Consider the following 19,453-nt stretch of genomic DNA (forward strand, 5'->3'; position numbering starts at 1 on the left):
GCTAGAGAAAAAGAAAAAATCCTTCTGGCAGTTAGAACACAGTTTATTCTTTAAGTGTAGAGGTGCCTGACTTAAACCTTGCCTGGTGTGGCCTTAAGTTCTGTTTATAATTTGGAATCTTATTGTCATAAAGAGTATGTTCTGTCAGTCTTATAATCTCTATCTTAACTTAATACCGGTCAGTTATCGTGTTTAAACTGCAAAAGAGAGGAAGTATAACAAGGCACATCTGACTTCCCACCCAGTCATGACTGGGAACTGTTTTTACAATTTTTCTGGAGACCCTTTGGCCAAGAGGGTGTTTGTTCTGTTGATGGGGGGCTTAGGATTTTATTAAGTGTACAAGTGCCTAGTCCATGTGTATTATACTCTTGCAAATAATGAGGATGAAGAAATAGATTCTAAAGCATTCGGAAAGCAGTGGCACTAGTCACATATTTGATAGAAAAGTATATTCAGTGAAGGAAAAAGGAGTCACTTTGTGAGTAGACAGATTGTCATTCAAAATAGACTGAGAACTCAGATGCATTGACAAGTTTGCAGTGTGCGCATGCTTTGAACATGTAAGTGAGATGTTTAGTATTACTAATACAATTCTACTAGAGTGATAGATAGTGGGAGTCATTGGAGTAGTTGAAGGCGTAGTAATGGATGTCTTATCTATTGGAGAGTACATTAAGAAAGAAAAGCACAACACCGAAAACCCTTGATAGTATAACGACCTAATTTCCTTTGCGTATATACCCAGTAATGGGACTGTTGGGTCAAATGGTAGCTTTGTTTCAAGTTTTTGAGAAAGCTCCAGGCTGCTTTCCACAGTGGCTTAAACTAACGTATTTCCATCAACAGTGTATAAGCATTTCCTTTTCTCCACAGCCTCGTCAGCATGTTTTGTTTTTTTAATAATCGCCATTATGACTGGTGTGAAATGGTATCTCATTGTGATTTTGATTTGCATTCTTCTGATGATTAATGATGAGCATTTGGATTTTTTTCATGTGTGTTGACAGCCTGTGTGTCTTCTTTGGAGAAGGATCTGTTCATGTCCTTTGCTTAATTGTTAATGGGGTTAAACTTTTTTGCTTGTTTATCTGTTTAAGTTCCTTATACATTCTGGATATTAGACCTTTATTGGATGCATAGTTTGCAAATATTTTCTGTCATTCTGCAGATTGTCTGTGTACTCTATTGATGGTTTCTTTTGTTGTGCAGAAGTTCTTTAGTTTAATTAGGTCACACTTGTCAATTTTTGTTTCCATGGCAATTGCTTTTGAGGACTTAGTCAAAAATTCTTTGCTAAGGCCAATGTTGAGAAGAATATTTCCTAGGTTTTCATCTAGGATTTTTACATCTTGAGGTTTTACATTTAAATATTTAATCCATCTTGAATGAATTTTTGTATATGGTGAAAGGAAAGGGTTCAGTTTCATTCTTCCACATGTGGCTAGCCAGTCATCCCAGCACCATTTACTGAATAAGGGATCCTTTCTCTATTGCTTGGTTTTTGTCAGCCTTGTTGAAAATCAGATTTTTGCAAGCGTGTGGCTTAATTTCTGAGTTTGTTACTCTGTCCATTGGTCTATGTGTCTGTTTTTGTACTAATGCCATGCCGTTTTGGTTGTTAAAGTCACAGCACTCCTATGTTCATTGCTACACTAGTCACAAGGGTAAACACATGGAATCATTTTAGGTGCCCAGCAGGGGTGGACTGGATTTTTTAAATGTGATACATATATAACATGGAATACCACACAGCCATAACAAAGAATGAAATCATGTACTTTGCAGCAGCATTGTTGCAGCTGGAGGCCATAATCCAAAGCAAACCAACAACACAGGAGCAGAAAACCAAATGCCACATGTTTTCATTTACAAGTGAGAGCTAAACATTGAACACACACGGACATAAACAAGAGAACAATCGACACTTTGGACTAGTACATGGGAGAGGGAGGGGAGGATGGGTGGAAAACCATCTATTGGGTACTATGCTCACTACCTCCCTGCAGTATACCCATGTAACAAGCCTGCATATATACCCTTTATATCTAAAATAAAAATTGAAATTTCCAAAAAAAGGGAAAATATACTTGAGAAGTTACATTGAAAGGTAGTGTAGGGAATGGATGTCATTTATTGGATGGTCAACATCTGATACTTTTTCTCCCACATGGATCTTAGTGGCAGACAAAGGATTTGACCTTGATATGTATAATCAAACCCACTCAACCTAGATTTGGATACAGAGAGATGGAGACAAAGGTACATGGACAATTAAAAAATTAATACAAAGGCAGTTGTATTATATGCAAAAATATCAAGATCTCAGGACATGCATCCTGCATTTGAAAAACAATGGTGCAGATAATATAAGCTGTGTCATTGGCAGTTCAGCGGCAGAAACAACCACACTCATGAAGCTACTGCTGGAACAGGATTTGGCTGTTGACTGGCTGCCTTGCTTCCTTCTGTTCCTGCCATTGTTTTCCAGTGAATTTCTCCAACTTTCCTAGCATTTCTATGTTAAACTCAATATCCATTCAATAACTTATTTCCTGTTACAGTCCCCAAAAACTTGGATGTTCAAAAGAGAGATGAGGGAGAGAGCAGAAAATGATATTGAGCAGAACGATCAAGGGAAGAAGCTGGAGGGGAACTAGAGAGCTAAGTGTTGGGGACATAAAGGGAGGAAAAATACAAAGAATGACAAAGTGAAGTACTGGGCCAAATGCCACAATAAATGGTGTAGTAGGACAAGAAGTGATGGAAAATCACTTTTGTGTTTGAGAAAGTACGTGATTTTTGGTGGTTTTAGTGAGAACAGTTTCCCTTATGTAATTGAATAAAGGTCAGCAAATAAGAAGTGAATGGGAAACAAGTGGCAAAACAGTGAGGTTATGAAATAGAGCACTCTATGAAATGTGGAGACTGGTTAGCATTTGTCTGCTGCTCATAGACTAGTTTAATATTTTTTCTTCTGTAGAATATTTAAGAAAAGTTCTCAAAAGAAAATATAGATGAGAAAGAGGACAGCAAAATATTTAAAGGAAAAAAGGGACAGAAAAAGTGGAAAGAGAAATTTGTGTGGGTGAAAATAAAATAAGAAGGAGAAAGAAAAATAGGTAGAGAATAATCATGCCATATAGGGGTAAGTGCAAAAAAGACAAGCCAAAAAAGAGATGGAGAGGAAGTCTCAGAGACACATGGAGGCAAATAAAGGGAAAAGCTCGGAAACTTGGGTTGAATATGTGCATTAACTCTGACGTTCACAAATGTGACAGAGAGCTCGGAGAGTATTTTCACTTTCTTGTTTAAAAAATTCAGTTTTTTTCCTTTGGAATTTGTGTATGATGAAGAGACTTTTACTTAAAATTTTACCAAAAAATGTTCCACTGTTCGTGACTATATTGGCACTGTCTGAAATTTTATTCCATATTCAAATGTAGCTGTATCTTTATTATTATGGAGCTTAAAATGAAATTTCTCAAGAAATCTTGCTGATATTGAGAGCACTTTATTCTCCATCAGCACTTTGATTGCTTGTTTTTCAGCAGAATTAAATAAACCAAAGACTACATCCTGAGACAGACTATATAAAGAACAAAGGGCAGTAATTCCACTTGTTAAGTAAATTTTTATAGAATTGGTTTATTCCATTCAAACCCAATTAACAATATAATCAAACATTCTCAAAGTCAATTTATACGGGTACTTTTTAAAATTATAAATGTCAAAAAAGGTAGGGGAAGTATATTTGCTGCATATTTTCTGAGATGTATATATATGAATTAGTATTACTAGTATTATTTATAAATAAAATACTCAATAAAATATATTTATTTCTATGTACTAATTCTATATATTATTTATATGCCTATATTTAATATGATCGATGAAATTATTGCCACAGGTGCTGATGATATAGAGGAGTTAATATTTAATTAACAGATCTTAAAATTTTTAATCAGAAATGTGACTACACAGAATAAACCTTTATGTCAGAATCATCAGAAAGATTTCTTATATAAGAATAGAAGTGAATTAAAGCTTTAAACCCAGTTTTAAAGCATTTAATATTCTAGTTATCCAGAATTTATCTTACATAGTCATTAGAGTTGGATTTAAAAGATAATATATCAGGGTTCAAAATTTTATTTTATAGTTATTTTGCTTATCTAGATTTTAGATAAGATTTTAGATGTAGATTTTAGCTATTTTATCTAGATAATAAAATAGGAAGATTATTCACTTCTTCTGTTCCATTTGCCCCTGACAATTTTGGTATGCTGTAAACCAAATACAAAATTCTTATACGTTAAATAGCATTTTAGACTTTCATTAAAAATAATAATATGAAAAAATAATTTCTCTCTTACCAATATTATAAGAAATTACGGAGATCCCTCGTAAGTGTTAGACTGTCTAATGCGTAGAAAAATGCATAATAGAACAGAAATGACAATAACACAGGTAGAAATTCTTTGCACACTGATTCATTATGGAGGCTTCATTTTCAATCTTAGGAAAATGTTGTTAACATAAATTAGCTTTTAATACAAGGGTTCACCAATTGTATCTCTTTATTTTTTGCCAGGAGAGGATGGTGTGGAGAACTGAAATTCCCCTAAGAACAGTTTAGGATTCCCTATAGGATAAAGTGAAGATCTTCAACTGGGCATTGTGGATTTAGATGTGTATGAGAAATCCAGATTATCCTACAGGGTATTACAAAGCTCAGAATGGTAAACTTTAAGTCACTATAGCTAGTTCTGATTTTTACAATTGAAATTACACTTGATGCCACTATTTTCCACAAGTGGTACTTCTGACATTTTACACAAACTTCAGTTTATATATAAAATTGGATGCTCTGAATGCTTTGATTAGCATGGTCTTACCTGAGCTAGTTAAAACATGATTTTAATAAGGCCAAAGATCAAGATTTCCTTCAGAAGCTGACTCCAAGTGAAGTCGTCCTCCTCATGCAAACTACAGCTTAAATTCCAGACATAACAGCTTAGCTTCCAGACGAGCTGATATCTGATGAAAAATTTTACTAGGCAAAGCAATCTTGCAATTTATCGCCACCCAGCTCATGCTGTAGGTATGTTTTATAATAAAAATGTTATCATAGGAGCAACTGGGGGAGGTTAGGAACCTTGTAGTGTCTGGCTGCAAGACTCCTGTGCCGTAATTTCTAACTTTGTGGTGATTAGGTCCATGACTATGCTAAATGTCATGCCCAGGGTTAGGTTCCAGCCCATGCTGAGGTCCGAGGGGATTGGGTTGGTGGCAGATAGCTGAAAGACACTTGGCGGGGTGGTGTAGGCAGGTGAAATGTAGTTTTATTCAGCAGGTCTCTGATCAGCAGCTCTCTTACACTGTCTTTCGTTATGTCAGCTGTCTGCTCCGGCTCTGCATCTCCTACCACTCCTGTGCCTGCAGCTGCACTCCCTGGCCTACAAGCTGCACTCCCCAGCCTCTCTCCTTATGGGGAGAGCAGCTTAACTCTTTCACTCTGGGCACAAGCTGGTTCCTAGTTCCCTCCTGTCAACCTTCAAGGCAACTGGCTCTCCCTTACAGGGGTCAGTAGCGTTACTCTCTCTCTGGGTGCATGCAAGCTGAGCCTGTGCAGTGTCAGCAGGGCAGTTATACCTTTTTCAAATAATAGTGGCTCCAAGCCAAGTATGAGCTTATACCAACAGGTTATATAACAAGTAGAATTATGTGCCTGTGCTCCAAACTCATGCAGGCCTAGATGTCTGCCTTGGCTTAATTCCATGTGCCTTACGTTGGCTAACTGGTTGGTTTTACAAAGGTGGCTTTATTCCCAAGGAAGAAGGGGGTTTTTGTGAGGCGTGATTATCATCTTTGTTGAAACCATAAACTAGTTCAACTTAAACTAAATTGATCCCAAAGTTAGTTCAGCCTACATGCAGGAATGAAGAAGGGTAGCTTGGAGGTTAGATGCAGTGTCTCATTTTCTTACATCAGATTCACTATCATAATTTTCCTATGTGAGATTTTTCACATTGTCATAATTTTTGCAAATATAGTTTCATCTATATTGCAGGGGATTATCCCTTACCTCATAACCCTGAATCTACTAAACCTTTTGCTCAGTTATATTTTCACTCCTAATGATAAGAAGAATCTAGACGAATGCCTTATAAAGTCAGTTTCTCAGATCAACCAGTCCTGCTTGCCTTTTTTTTTTTTTTGAAACAGTCTCACTCTCTTACCCAGGCTGGAGTCCAGTGGTACAGTCTCGGCTTACTGCAACCTCCACCTCCCGGATTCGAGCAATTCTCCTGCCTCAGTTTCCTGAGTAGCTGGAATTACAGGCGTGCATCACCACACCTGGCTATTTTTTTTTGTATTTTTAGTAGAGGCGGAATTTCTCCATTTTGGCCAGGCTGGTCTTGAACCCCTAACCTCAGGTGATCTGCTCACCTTGGCCTCCCAAAGTGCTGGGATTACAGGCTTGAGCCACTGCACCGTCCCAGGCCTGCCTTCTTTAACTGCTTTTACATGTTGGTCAAAATCTGGCTCAGAGCAATAGTGAAAAATGTCCCTGTGATGCAGGATTGTTTTCACTGTCACGTCACCAGCCAGAGACCTCTGCAGCCAGTGACATCCATGCCTGGGCCTCACTTGGGTCCTGGGCTTGCTGCAGGAGACATCCCACTCACTCAGCCTGGTGGGCTGTGCTTGCCTTGCCCTCCTGCCTGGATCCTGCACTCACCGCAGAATCTGTGCTTAGCTTGCAGCTGGGCCAGGTGTGCTGTGACCTGCGTGCACATTGGGAGCCAGCATCTGGACAAGGGGAATGTGATGGCACCTGAACAGAGATTCCCTGAAGCCCCAGAGGAGGTGTGAAAGCATGCTAACAACTCTTCTAGTCCTGCTGTCCACATCCCAACAAACGGGGCATGATAACAGGTCTGTCAGTTTCATTGCCCTGCTCTGGCCTGCAGCCCTGGGGCTGGGTCCGGCCCTGCCTCTGCTTCCTGTTGCATGAGGCAGCCACTGAGTGCTGGCAGGGGCAGAGGATATAGTCTTACAGGCTTTTTCATGCCTGCATTCAGAGAGTCCCTAGTTCTTGTCCCACATCCAAGAAGAATGAGGTTATGCTGACAGCTGGTGGGTGAATAAGGTGAAGAGTTTTATTGAATGACAAACAGCTGTTAATGAAGGGGGGACCTGAGTTGGGCAGCCCCCTTACCTGAAGTCAGGTGGTCTCTCTTCTCTCACCCAAAGGTGGGTAGTCCCTAAGTGTAGCTGAGTCCAGGTCTTTTATGGGCTCAGAATGGGGGAGTGCATGCTGATTGGTTTGTGAGTATGCAAAAAAGGCTAAAGTCACCACTGAAAAGTGGGCATGACAGTGTAAAACACCAATTAGGAAAGGGTAGTTATTTGTAAAATAGGTGAAGGGTGAGGATCAATCAGAGGAAAGTGTGCCAAATGGGAAGAGAGTCTCTCAATCCAGTCTGTGGATGTATCCTAGACTGTAGCATGGATTTCAGGCTTTAATATGTCTTTGGTTTGAAGTGGAGTTTCATCAATGACCTTCCCTTGTCTGCCTATGAATTTGTCTGCTTCCTGCTGCTATCACCTGTTCTAAACAAAAGCCCCAGAAAATTTCTGTGAAATTTTGAATTCTTCTTGGATTACATGATCTGAGACTCCCTGATCTTCACTAATTTATTCAAATGATACTAGAAGCTGGTGAAGCTGATAGCAGAAGCAAAATGTGTGGTACCTAAGATATATAGCAAAGATCTATTTCTCAATCTTCCAAAGAAAGACAAAAAGTGCTGGGAAAATAACAAACAACCCCTTAGAATCCACCCTCAAATTATTTCCTCAACAACTCACTGGTCTGTCATGCAATCTTGTAAAGAAATAAGGATGAACTAGTCTTTGACTCTAAGGAAAGATTAGAAATACTATTTGTAAAACGTTCTGGTCAATCCATGTTGAGTGCCGGCACAGAAAATACTTGTCCTATTTATTAATGGGATCCATGCTGAATTCATTGATCTAGTTACTAAACAAAGCTGGATTGGGAAGCTAATGATCTGGCCAAATTAATACCCAAAATATTTTGCCTTTCTGGCATAAAGACTATTTCAAACTGGTTATTTTAAGATTGCATTAGAAGATAAATTTAAAGGAATTTCCATTTTTAAGATGTCTCCCTTTCTGGTCCAGAAAGAGATGGAGAACTAAATCACTAAATAATGGAGAAAGAATTGATTCAATCTACATCACAAACCTGACCTTTGTTTAAGGTGTTTATCTTACTTATTTTATCTTAACTGGATTTTTACTAACACATTTTTAATTTGTTTGTTTTCACAGATGACTGTACTTAAGCCTGAATTCTAAGCATTGTGCCTTTGTTATATAAATCTTCTAGCTTGTCTGTGCTAGGGCATGAGGGTAAACAGGTTAAAAATCTATATGCAAATTTCAAGAAGATGACACATTTGAAAGAAAAAAGAGGTATTTGTAAATTGGGCAAGTGAAAAATAGTAAAAGTATTTGTATTCTCCACAAATATTAGTAAAAAGCTTTAGTCAACTGGGCAAGACATTTTAACTTGTTCCAACTACCAGAAACACAATTCAAGTCTAGGTATTCTTTTATAAACTAGTGAATTCAGTATTATTATACCTGACACATGGCTACAATTTTAGGATAAACACTATAAGGTGTGATTCTTTCTGTATATTTATGTATGTCTATATATGTTTGTATGTGTGACACTTTTCTAACTCTAGATGATACTGCCAAAATTAAATTGTATTTGAACTCTATTTAACTAGCTTGTAGAATAATATATACTTATATAAATTAAGAATTCCTTAAACTCTTAGAACAACAAAAACTAACCAAAATATGTTTCAAGTCTGCATGACCCAGGATAATCTCTGGTAAATAAAAGCTATTTTAAGTTTGTTAGTTTAATTAAAATATACATCTTTTTAGAGTTTTTAGCATTACATATAATACAAGAATACAACTACCATTCAACATGGGTTTACTAGTCAAATAAGTTTAGGTTATCTTTATTTGATGTTCAGCCTAAGGCAAAATGTGAAATTTTGTGTTTACTTCATATAAATCAAGCACATCAGTAAAACAAAAAACTCATATACTTGACTTTTAGGTTTTTGGCTTTATGACTTACATGCGTGTGCTGTGAATATAATTAGCAAAAATAATGTGAGATGTTGGCTCACTATGTCTACTGTCTCATGGAATTTTTATGACTGATGCACACACAGTTATTAAGAACAAGTGAATTAGGACTAGCAAGTGGAGCAAGATGGCAGAATAAAAGGCTCCACTGACTGTCCCCTCACAAGGACCTCAATTTAACAACTATCTACACAAGAAAACACCTTCATAAGAACCAAAAATCAGGTGAGTACCACAGTACCTGGTTTTAACCTTGTATCACTGAAAGAGGCACTGAATAAGTAAAAAAAAAAAGTCTTGAATCTCCAAAATTACCCCTCCCCAACCCCTCAGCACTGTCAGCCTGGTGCAGAAAGTGTTTCTGTGTGCTGGGGGAGGGAGAGCACAGCAATTGTTGAACTCAATGCTGTCCTATTAGAGCTGAAAACGGAACCAAACTCAGGTGATGCCTCCTTACAGAGAAAACATTTAAACCAGCCCTAGCCAGAGGGAAATTGCTGATCCCAGAGGTTAGAATTTGAGTGCCTGCAATCCTAGCCACCACAAGCTAAAGTGCTCTGGGGCACTAAATAAATTTGACAGGAATTCTAGGCCACAAGCACTGAAGATCCTAGGCAAGTCTTAGTGCTGACTGGGTCCAGAGTCAGTAGAGTGGGGAGACATATCACCTACTGAGACATCAGCCAGGGTGGGAAAGGGGTAAGGGAGTGTCAGCCTTGCCCCTACACTAACCCCAGGTTGCACAGCTTGTGCATCCAAAAGAGATTTTTTCCTTCCACCTGAGAAGAGGAGAGGTAAAAGTGAGGAGGACTGTGTCGTGCATCTTGGATACTAGCTCAGCCACAGAAAGATAGGGCACCAGTAAGAGTTGCTGGCCCCCCTTTCCAGGCCCGAGCTCCCAGATGAAATTTCTAGACATACCATTGGCCAGAAGAAAATCCGCTGCCCTGAAGGGAGGAACCCAGTCCTGACAGGACTCCATCACCTGCTAACAGAAAAGCCCTTGGGCTATAAATAACCAGCATCAATACCCACGTAATATACTGAGGGCCTTGGGAGAGACTCTGAGACTTGCTGGCTTCAGGTGGGACTTAGCACATTCCAAGTTGTGGTGGTTATGGGATGAGACTCCCTCTGTTTGAAAAAAGCATGGGGAAAAGTAAAGGGGATTTGGATTGCACCTTAGTCACTGGTTCAGCCATGGGGGTCAAGCACCCAAGTAGGTTATGGGGTTTCCCGATTCCAGGACTTGGCTCCTGGACAGGATTTCTGGATAATCCCTGGCCTGAAGAGGAGCTCACTGCCCTGAAGGGTAAATCTCAGGGCAGGCAGCACTCACCACAGCTGATTATTTATTTATCTATTTCAACATGGAGTTTCACTCTTGTTGCCCAGGCTAGAGCGCAGTGGCACGATCTCAACTCACTGCAACTTCTGCCTCCTGGGTTCAACTCATTCTCCTGCCTCAGCCTCCCGAGTAGCTGGGATAACAGGCACTCACCACCATGCCTGGCTAGTTTTTGTATTTTTAGTAGAGACAGGGTTTCACCATGTTGGTAAGGCTGGTCTCGAACTCTTGACTTTAGGCCATGGTCCACACCTGTAATCCCACCACTTTGGGAGGCCGAGGTGGGTGAATTACCTAAACACACAGCTGACTTAAAAGCCCTTAGGCCTTAAGGGAATGTTGGCAGTAATCTGCTAGTACTGCCTATGAGCCTGTAGTTTTGGTCAGAGGTGAGGTTATTCTGCCTTTGGAAAGGGCAGAGAAAAGTGGGAAGGACTGTGTCTTGTGGTTTAAATACCAGCTCAGTCACATACAATAGAACAGCAGGTAGACTTTTAAGATTTTTGCCTCTAGTACCTGGCTTCTGGATGGCAACTGTGGACCCTCCCAGGACCTGGGGGAACTCGACACCCTGAAGGGAAGGACACAAGCCTGAGTGGATTTACCACCTGCTGATTGAACAGCCCCAGTACCTTGAGGGAACATAGGTGGTAGCAAAGGAGTAATTAAAGAAGGCCTTGGGTGAGACCTGGCACTGTGCTGGCTTCAGGTCTCACATAGTGCAGTCCTAAATGTGGTGGCCACAGGAGTGCTTGGGTCACTCCACCCCCAACTACAAATGTCTCAGGAGAGAGAGGGAGAGAGAGATAGAGATAGAGAGAGAGACCTTTGGTTTGGGAGAAAGTAAGGGAAGAGAACAAGAGTTTCTGCCTGGTAATCCAGTAAATTATCCCAAATCTTGTTCAAGACCCTCAAGGTGGTACCTTTACAAGACCGCAAGAACCACAGTGTTACTGGGCTTGAGATGCCCCCTAAAACAGATATAGCTTAGATCACAACAATTCAAATGTTTTCAAACATTGAGAAAGCCTCCCCAAGAAGAATGGGTACAAAGAAGCCCAGACAATGAAGATAACAATAAATACCTAACTCTTCAATGCCCAGAGACCAAAGAACATCTACTAGCATGAACACTAATAAGGAAAACATGACCTCACCAAATGATCCAAATAAGGCACCAGAGAACCAATCCTGCAGAAATACAGATATGGAACCTCTCAAACAGAGAATTCAAAATAACTGTGTTGAGGAAACTCAAAATAACACAAAGAAGGCATTCAGAATCATATCAGTGAAATTTAACAAAGAGATTGAAAGAAGTAAAAATAACCAGACAGAAAATCTGGAGCTGAAAAATGCAATTGGCATACTGAAGAATGCATCAGAGCCCTTTAATAGCAAAATGGATTGAGCAGAAAAAAGAATTGAAAACAGGCTATTTGAAAATACATTCGGTGGTCAGACTTGGTGGCTCATGCTTGTCATCCCAGCACTTTGGAAGGCCTAGTGGGTGGATCGCTTGTTGTCAGGAGTTCGAGACCAGCTTGGCCAACATGGTGAAACCCTGTCTCCACTAAAAATACAAAATTAGCCAGGTGTGGTAGTGCATGCCTGTGATCCCAGATACTCAGAAAGGCAAGGCAGGAGAATCACTTGAACCTGGAGGGTGGTGGCTACAGTGAGCTGAGATCATTCTACTGCATTCCAGCCTGGGCAACAGAGCAAGACTCCATATCAAAAAGAAAAAAAAAATACACCATCAGAGGAGACAAAAGAAAAAAACAATGAATCACACTGACAGGATCTAGAAAACATCACCAAAAGGGAAAATGTGTTATTAGCCTAAAAAGGAGGTAGAGAAAGAGATAGGACTAGAAAGTTAACTCAGAGAGATAATAATAGAGAACTTCCCAAACCTAGAGGAAGATATCAATATTCAAGTATAAGAAAGTTATAGAACAACAAGCAGATTTAGCCCAAAGATGACTGCTTCAAGGCGTTTAATAATCAAATACTCAAAAATCAAGAATAAAAAAAGGATCCTAAAAGCAGCAAGAGAAAAGAAACAAATAACATACAATGGAGCTCCAATATATCTGGCAGCAAACTTTTCAGTGGGAATCTTACACCCAGGAGACAGTGGCATCATACATTGAAAGTACTGAAGGAAAAATAGAATAGTTTATCTGGTGAAAACATCCTTCAAGAATGAAGGAGAAATAAAGACTTTCCTAGACAAACAAAATATTTCATCAATACTGGGCCCATCCTACAAGAAATGCTAAAGGGAGTATTTCAATTAGAAAGAAAAGAACATTAATGTTCTTCAGGTGAATAATCACCTGAAGGTACAAAACTTACCGGTAATGGTAAGTACACAGAAAAACACAGACTAGGATAACACTGTAACTATGGTGTTTAAACAACTCTAATCCTAAACAGAAAGACTTAACAATGAACCAATCAAAAATAATAACTACATCAACTTTTCAATACATAGTACAGTAAGATATAAATGGAAACAACAAAATGTTAAAAGGCAGAGACATGAAGTTAAGGCATAGAGTTCTTACTAGCTTTCTTCTTGTTTGTTTGTTTGCTTACATGAAATATGCTGTTATCAGCTTAAAATAATGGGTTATAAGCTAGTGGTTGCAAGACTTATGTTAACCTCAAACCAAAAACATACAATAGATACACCAAAAATAAGAGGCAAGAATATAAATCATATCACCAGAGAAAATCACCTACACTAAAGGAAGACAAGAAGGAAGAGAAGACAACAAAACAACCAAAAAACAAATAAGATGGCTGAGGTAGGTCCTTACTTATCAATAACATTGAATGTAAATGAACTAAACTCTCCGATCAAAAGACATGAAGTAGATGAATGGATAAAGAAACAAGACCCATTGATCTGCTGCCTGCAAAACACACACCTTACCTACAAAGACACACATAGACTAAAAACAAATAGATGAACAAAGACACTTCATCCACCCCTGAAACAACAAAAAAGAGCAGGAGTATCTATACTTATATCAGACAAAATAGATTTTAAGACAACACTACATGAAGAGACGAAGAGGGTTACTATATAGTGATATAAGGGTCAATTCATCAAGAAGATATAACAATTTTAAATATATATGCACCCAATAGAAGAGACCCACATATACAAAGCAAAAAATATTAAAGAAAGAGCTAGGCCCCAATACAATAATAGCTGGAGATTATAATACTCCACTTCCAGCATTGGACATATTTTCCAGACAGAACATCAACAAAAAAACATTGAGGTTAATCTGCACTATAGATCAAATGGATCTAATAGATATTTACAGAACATTTCAGAACCTAACAGCTACAGAATATATGTTCTTTCCTCACCACATACATTATTGTCAAGGATAGACCATATGTTAGGTTACAAAGCATGTTTTAAAATATTCAAAAAATTGAAATAATATTAAGTATCTAATCTAATCTAATCTAACCACTATGGAGTAAAACTAAAACTTAAATATCAGGAGGAATTTTGGAAACTATATAATCACATGGAAAAGAAACAATATGCTCCTGAGTGACCAGTGAGTCAATGCAGAAATTAAGAAGGAAATCACAAAATTTCTTGAAACCAATAATGGAAACACAACATACCAAAACCTATCTGACATACCAAATGCAGTACTAAGAAGGAAGATTATCACTATGATTGCATGCATCAAATAAGAGAAAAACTTCAAATAAACAATCTAATGATGCATCTTAAAGAACTGGAAAAGCAAGAGCAAACCAAACCCAAAATTAATAGAAGAAAAGAAATGATAAAGATTAGAGCAGAAATAAAGGAAATTGAAATGCAAAAAATACAAAAGACTAATGAAACAAAAAGTTGTTTTTTAAAAAAACTTAAAATTTACAAACCTTTAGCCAAGCTAAGGAAAAAAGAGAGAAGATTCAAATAAATAAAGTCAGAAATGAAAAAGGACATATTGTAACTGATATTGCAGAAATGCAAAGGATTATTAGTGCCTACTATGAGCAACTATATATATACCAATAAATTAGAAAACCTGGAAGAAATGAACAAATTCCTAGACATATACAACTTACCAAAATTGAACCAGGAAGAAATTCAAAATCTGAACAGACCTATAACAAGTAACAATATTGAAACCATAATACAAAGTCTTCCAGTAAAGAAAAGCTTGGGACCTGATGGCTTCACTGCCAAATTCTACCAAACATTTAAAGAGAACTAATACCAATCCTACTCAAACTATTTCAAAAAATAACGGAGGAAGGAATACTTCCAAACTAATTTGACAAGGCCAGTATTACCTTCATATCAAAACCAGACAAACAGACATTAAAAAACAAAAAACAAAAAAAAACCACCTTACAAGAGAATATCTCTGATGACTATTGATACAAACATTCTCAACAAAATACAAGCAAACCAAATTGAAAAATACATGGTAAAGATCATTCATCATGACCAAGTGGGATTTATCCCAGGGATGCAAAGGTTGTTCAGTATACACAAATCAATCAATGTGATACATCGTATCAACAGAATGAAGACAAAAACAGTATGATTATTTCAACTGATGCTGAAAAAATATTTAATAAAATAAAACATCCCTTTATGATAAAAACCTCATAAAACTGGATATAGAAGGAACATACCTCAATATAACAAAAACCATATACAACAGACCCACAGCTAGTGTCATACTGAATGGGGAATAAATAAAATGCTTTTCTCTCAGATGTTGAAAATGACAAGGATGTCCGCTTTTGCCACTGTTATGTAACAGTACTGGAAGTCCTAGCTAGAACAGATGAGAGAAAGAAATAAAGCGTATCCAAATTGAAAAGGAAGAAATCAAATTATCCTTGTTTTCAGTTGATATGATCTTTTATTTAAAAAGTCTAAACACTTGCCTTAAAAAAGCATGAGAACCCATAAAAATATTCAGTAGATTTTCAGGATACAAAATCCTAGAAAATAAAGTTACTGAGAATTGATAATTCTAGTTAATGTACGGTAATTAAAGCTGCTGAAGAACTTAAGAGAAACAACCCTGTATGCAAAGTAAGTAAGTAAATTAAGAAATGATTTTTATAAGAAAAGTCACCAGGTTTGAGGATATGTGGGTTTTTTTTTCAAAAAAAAACTGGAGTAATATTGTCTGGTTCAGATGGTAGCTAAAAGTTGTTTCAGAATAGATGATGAAAGACAAAAATCAAATGGATGCAGAAAGTTGGAAGAGAAAGAGAATATTTTGCAGTTAAGTTGCCAGAATTCAAGTTATTATGAGTTTTTAAAATGTGTCTTAATATTAAAACTAAACTAATCAAAACTATAATTTGGTCTTTTCAGTTAAAATCACAGTTTTAACAACGTGTTGCTCTGCTCTTATTAGACACTGGTTAAGTTTTCTCTTGGTCCTTTAAATACTTGGCCTATGAAACAAAAAGATTTTATGTTTTATCAAGATGATGTTCTGTGATTCATATTGTCTTTAGCCAGTATTTGATTACTTAAGAAAACTGAGTTTTCTCAGTATTAAAAGAGCTAACTTTTTTATTTTTTCACAATAACATCACTTTTTCTATTTGCCTTTGAAATCTTTGTCATTTTGGTATTCTTTCAATTTGTGACTGTATTTAACCAATTATTTAAGTCATTTGGTATTTTTAACAAACTCCTCCAAATAAAATTCTAAATTGAGTTCTTTTTGACCTCAACTGACTTTGGGATTTCCTGGATGAGCCCCTAGAATAGCTAAAGAGAATTTGTTTTATCTTTTTTAAAAAAAGAGATGTTAAGCTAATGAGGCTTATTTGATACGCAAAATTGAAGGAGACATATTGTCCAATAAAAGCAATGTTTACATTCTTTGTTATACTTTTAGAAATATGTATGATTAATATACATATTCTAGAATTTTATTATTTTTCTAGAACTCTGATATGCACTAAAATATTGTGATCAGTTATAATTCTAATTATTATCTCATTATGTTATATGGAACACAATGACAAAATTCTATGTAAATAGCATTGTAATAAACTCTTAACAAACTCTTAACAAATCCGTAAGCTTGGCCATTTAAACATTTTTTGTAATTCACTGAGAGTTTGTTGTTTTCTGCTGATGCTATCATAAAAGTTTTTGGAAGCAGCTGTGATATAAAATCTCAACACAAACATGGAAAAGACTCTGACAAGTGGAGAGAGATTTCTGATAACTATAAAATCACAATATTTAACAAGATTTAAATGAACTTTATTAGTAATTTGTTCAAGTACACCCTTTATAAATAGAATTAACATATTTACCTTTTTCTCCTTAGCTGATCTATCCTGAAATCAGAAACTATCACTAAATATTCTTATTTTCATGGCAATGGAGGTATTTGGAAAAGTTTATTAAGAATCTGTTCTCCTTATGACACAACACATTGGAAAACATTGGTTATGTTTCCAGAACTTTGACTGGAATGTCATATTTGAGAATGAGCATAGAATTAGAAATGACTGGACAGTTTTATGGAACTAGGAATTAACTTTATGGAGCAAATTAAGACCTGCCTTAGTCCATTTAGAGTTGCTATGAAGGAATACTTGAGGCTGGGTAATTCATATATAAAATAGAATTATTTGGCTCACAATTCTGCAGGCCGTACAAGGAGCAAAGTGCCAACATCAGCTACTGATGGGGGCTTCAGCTTGCTTCAGTCATAGCAGCAGGTGTCATGTGCAGTGATCACATGGTAAGAAAGGAAGCAAGAGAGAAGCAGGGAGATGCCAGGCTCTTTTTAATAACCAGCCATCAGGGAAACAAAGAATGTGAGAATTCATCCATACCATGAGAATTCCCTCCCTTGACCCATACACCTCCATTCTGTTTCACCTCCAACATTTCATTCAGACTTCAACATGAGATCTGGATTGGCCCATCAAATCAAACTATAGAAAGTTTCTCAAGAAAAACTGGCCTGATATCTGCTCACAGCTTTTCAGCCTTACCGGCTGAGAAGAAGGTCACTTTCTAGAAGGCCCAGGAAACTGAAAAATCTTTTCAGGACCTCTTTTGAGTACAGAAAAATTTACCTAAATCTATGAATATTGCAGGTCAAGACAAACGGTATGTTCTTAGCATGACATCACAGCCTCTCCAGGCTACGATGTCTAATTAAAGATTAAAGTCTAATATGAGATTATTTATTAAAGGTCCTAACACATCCAAATTAAAAAGAGGTCGGTCACTATTTTTACTGCACTTATACTCAAGTCCTTATTAGATGACCTAGACTATTTTAGCATTTAATGCATTTATAAAGCCACATTGAATAACATACAACACTGTAAAATGTTTTTATTTGTTTTCTGGTAACATTATTCAATGATGATGTGAACATGATTAAAATTTCTTAAATGCTATATTAGGAATATATTTATTAGTTTACTATATATTAAACCTTAGGTCATTAAAGTACTAGAATTTTGCAAAATCTTTGAGTGCTGGTAAGACATACACACGTCTAACTTGCACAATCTTGTGACAGCTTTAGTAAATACAGAAGAGAGATTGTATGAGATCTAAACATTTCTTTTGAAAATTTTTGTCAATGAATCTATTACTTGATTGTTTCTCAGGCTGTAGATCATGGGGTTTAATAAAGGAACTATGACAGTGTAAAATAGAGACTCCATCATATCTTGGTCATCAGCCTGTGGGGAAGCAGAGCCCACATACATGACGGCGAGGGGCCCATAGTATAAAGATACAGATAAGAGATGAGCTCCACAGGTGGAGACAGCTTTTTGCATCCCTTTGACAGACTTATTTTTTAAGATTATAAGGAGGACAAGTGTATAAGATATAAGAATAGTTCCAATGGTAAAAACTTGAATTGAACCTGCAAAAATAAAAACCATCAGAAAGTTAATAGAAGAATCAGTACAGGAAATCTTTAATAATGGGATAATGTCACAGTAAAAGTGTTGTATTATGTTGGAATTACAGAATGTTAATCTGAATAAAAAAATTTCATGGATTAAAGCATGAAGAAGGCCACCTAGAAACGACAAAACTAACAGCCGGATGCATAGTCCATTGGTCATAATGACTGGATAAAGTAAAGGTTTGCAAATGGCTACATAGCGATCATATGCTATTGATGCCAAGATAAAACATTCTGTGGTTACACCAATTGCAAAGGAAAAAAATTGTATCATGCATTCAGAGAGAGATATCATCTTACTCTTAGCTAAGAAGTTGATCAGCATCTTCGGAGTCACTGTGGATGATAACCAAGCATCCACAAAGGCCAAACTCCCAAGGAATAAGTACATTGGGATATGAAGGTGAGGGTCTTTCCAGATGATGACAATTAGACCAAGATTCCCCATGACGGTGATGAGATATATGACCAAGAATGCCAAGAACAGGGGTATTTTCCACTTTGGTTGATATAAAAATCCTGTGAGAACAAACTCTGTCAGCAATGTTGCATTTTCCTCTTCCATGTCCTCACTGCATGTCCTCTAAAAAATGAAATAAATGTAAAGGAACATTCGCAATGGAATTGTGAGTTGAAATTGGGGAAGAAGTGTTCAAATAAACCATGTAATTATCAGAGCCCTCTTAATTTTTTTTAATCAGCACTCTAATTGATGCACCCTATATTTGAGCATTTAAATACATGGGAAAAATAATACATTTTGGTTTGAAAATTGTGTAGGAATTAACAGATTGAGATTTAAAAAGATGCATCATCTAAATGTACTAAATTTTTGTGGACTCTACTGAATATAATAGGAAAACCTTCTGTCTGGGATATGGATGTAGGGTGAAGGAAAAAAGATATTTGAAAGGCCTGT

At 37.0% G+C, this 19,453-nt stretch overlaps 1 protein-coding gene across 1 annotated transcript; it reads right to left on the bottom strand.

Annotated features, from left to right (window-relative positions):
• Positions 1 to 18,075: 18,075 nt before the first annotated feature.
• LOC107128879 (olfactory receptor 5H14-like) lies at positions 18,076 to 19,187 on the bottom strand. The gene has a single exon (XM_045385244.2). The coding sequence runs from the start codon at positions 19,097 to 19,099 to the stop codon at positions 18,170 to 18,172; it is 930 nt and encodes a 309-aa protein (XP_045241179.2). The 5' UTR covers positions 19,100 to 19,187; the 3' UTR covers positions 18,076 to 18,169.
• Positions 19,188 to 19,453: the final 266 nt, after the last annotated feature.

This window comes from Macaca fascicularis, chromosome 2 (genome assembly GCF_037993035.2).
Source record: "Macaca fascicularis isolate 582-1 chromosome 2, T2T-MFA8v1.1".
Classification (NCBI taxonomy): Eukaryota; Metazoa; Chordata; class Mammalia; order Primates; family Cercopithecidae; genus Macaca; species Macaca fascicularis.